The sequence below is a fragment of the Apis dorsata genome, unplaced genomic scaffold (genome assembly GCF_000469605.1).
Source record: "Apis dorsata unplaced genomic scaffold, Apis dorsata 1.3 scaffold_374, whole genome shotgun sequence".
NCBI classification, from domain to species: domain Eukaryota; kingdom Metazoa; phylum Arthropoda; class Insecta; order Hymenoptera; family Apidae; genus Apis; species Apis dorsata.
In genome coordinates, this window is record NW_006263637.1 from 245,322 (window position 1) to 247,898 (window position 2,577).

Here is a 2,577-nt window from a genome sequence, read left to right on the forward strand (position 1 = left end):
GAGACTCACTTTTTCTTGAGAGTGAAGAAACTACGTCGTTTAGTTTCGGCTTGCGTGGGCGCGGGCAAAGTGTGCGCCCTGGATGTGCCCGCGCCTGATGTACCTTGTGCCGCTTGATTCAACACGGTAACCCATTCGTTCATTTCAGAATCATCTTTAGCCTGAAATAGGAAATCTGATCCGCTTTGTGACCTAAAAAATTATATGAAATTTTATATTCTCATCTTTTTCTTTTTTTTTTTATAAAATCATATAAGATAATATAATGATTTCTTCCAACTGCTTAAGAAACTATAGATAAATAGATCAAAAATATAAATTTGTCTCTAACCGTTTGTGATCAAGAATACAAGATAGAACTCACTTTACTCGGAAGACGTGTTTCTTCTTAGTATAATCACTCGCCACGGTAATAGTCGCTCCTCTAAGATCCAGAGGAGATTCTCCCTTGTACGGTTGATCAGGCGCTGCCTTGTACGATTTTTGGTCCGTATATACAAACAAGCTTTGTCCACGTACAACCATGTATACTTTGTGCCAAGATCGATTAGACGCTTTCTTCGTTGTACTCTCCCATTCGTGCTTCCGTTGCAATACGCCTTCGAATTCATCGTCGGTGGGACTTCGTTGTTCTGTAAAATTGAATCCAATTTAAACAGACAGAATTGATAAGATCTATGAACGAGACTACGCTACCTCGCAACTAATAACGCGAAGAATTAAAGAAAAGGAAGATATAATCTACGTTACATAACATCCAATTTCCTTCCGGACGTACAACACAGTTGCAAATATAATTATACATTCAGTGAAAGAAATCCATCTCGAGTAGGAGCAAAACGGTTAATCGTTAGATTAGAGGTTATAAACGATTCCGAAATGCAATTCAGCCACCCAAACGTGTACACGCATTCAAGATACAATCGTCAATCGCAAACTTGATTCTGATCACGCGTGATTAGTGGGATGCATACATTATTAATAGTTTCCATATAATAGCCCGGATTCTTAACATTCCATTCGACACATCCCTCGACACGTGCCCGGGACGCCATACGCACGCGCAGACACACACGTACACAACGTTCAGGAAAACAAAGGAAAACGCTTTCTGGGATCCTTGTGGGATCGTAAAGCTGAAAAGTAAAGTAAAAAGTAAGTTTAATGTTTTCTTCGATGCATCTTTTTTCAGCACTTTCAGTTATCCTAGATAAAATTACCTAGATAAAAATTCATAATTCATATTATATTTTAATTAGCTAATGTTAATTCCTTAATTAAAATTTTTAAAATTTAAACTTAAGAAAATATTATTATTGGTGAATATTTAAAAAATTGTGAGTAGGCGTAAGTGATGGTAAATAGAGAAGCTCCAATGTGTGGCCGATGTGTGAATAGAATCGCTTACCAGAAATGCTGCGTTCATCATCACTCACGCCACTGCGATCTAAACTCGGCGACTTGGCGGATTTTCTCCAACGGAAGCTTCTGAACGGCGACTTGCTGCGACTACGTTCCTTACGTCTTAAAGTACCAGACTCGCTTCCGCTTCCACCTTTAGGAGCTTTCAACACGACACACGCAACACGCGCGATTATGTTATTAGCTACTTACACGTCACATCGAGAGCCTATTTTTATTTTATACACACACATATATATATATATAATTATGATGGAAGGAGAGTAGAAGGCGAGAATGTTGTTAAATTCGTAGAAATTCTTTTCGCTGCTCATGCAACATGCCCATGCGAGATCTACTTTTTATCAAGATCAAATTCTGGCAAAAAAGAATCAATCTTCGAAGCTTTTCTTTTTTTAAAGCTGGTCTTTGAAAAAAAGGAATCTTGAAATTCTACCAATTTGTCTATCTCGTCGGATCTTTTGAAAAAAAATTTCTTTTTTTTTTTTTGTCATTTTGCTATCGAAAATCAGAAGTATTCAGAACGAATTGATTAATTAAGAGTTTTCACGAAAGGCGTGAAAGTAACTGTGTTTCCTCTCTCTCAACTTTTGTTTCCGTTACCAGGGATAATATTTGCCAATATTCGCGTTGTATGTAAAAAAAAAAAAACCTTTTACTTTTACAAGATCTTTTATCCTATATCTTTTTATCCCTGCAATCCAAGATGACGACAGTTTTTGACCCGATTTTAAAAACCGTGATAGATTCATCCGAGGTCTGTTACGAAAAGCAACCGCGAAAGCTGCGTATATCGGAGATGCAGACGATACCTGCGTTGATGACTGTAGCGCCAGCTTGGTCAGGCATCGCAGTAGTCGAATTAAAATTACAAGAAATATCTTTAAAACAGTACCAGGAGAAGTACTTAATAATGCTCTTTTATCCATATGATTTCACCTTTATATGTCCCACGGAAATGATACAATTCAGTGATCGCATCGAGGAGTTCAATAAATTGGGTACATTATTTTTCCATTTCATTTTCTTCTTTTATGTAACTATTATTAAAATAATAATAATTCATTCCCCTTATTTCTCACTTTCTATTATTCGATTCGATACGAGTTAAATTAAAATTAAAAAAAAAAAAAAAAAAAAAAAAAAAAAAAAAAA

The 2,577-nt window shown here is 36.2% G+C and overlaps 1 protein-coding gene across 1 annotated transcript in view; it reads right to left on the bottom strand.

The window, feature by feature from the left end:
• Positions 1-2,577, bottom strand: part of LOC102673951 (spectrin beta chain-like) — a 29,362-nt gene that overhangs the window by 3,284 nt on the left and 23,501 nt on the right. Inside the window, 3 exon segments of the mRNA XM_031511958.1 lie at positions 10-192; positions 365-632; positions 1,409-1,564. Coding sequence (XP_031367818.1) covers positions 10-192; positions 365-632; positions 1,409-1,564 — 607 coding nt within the window.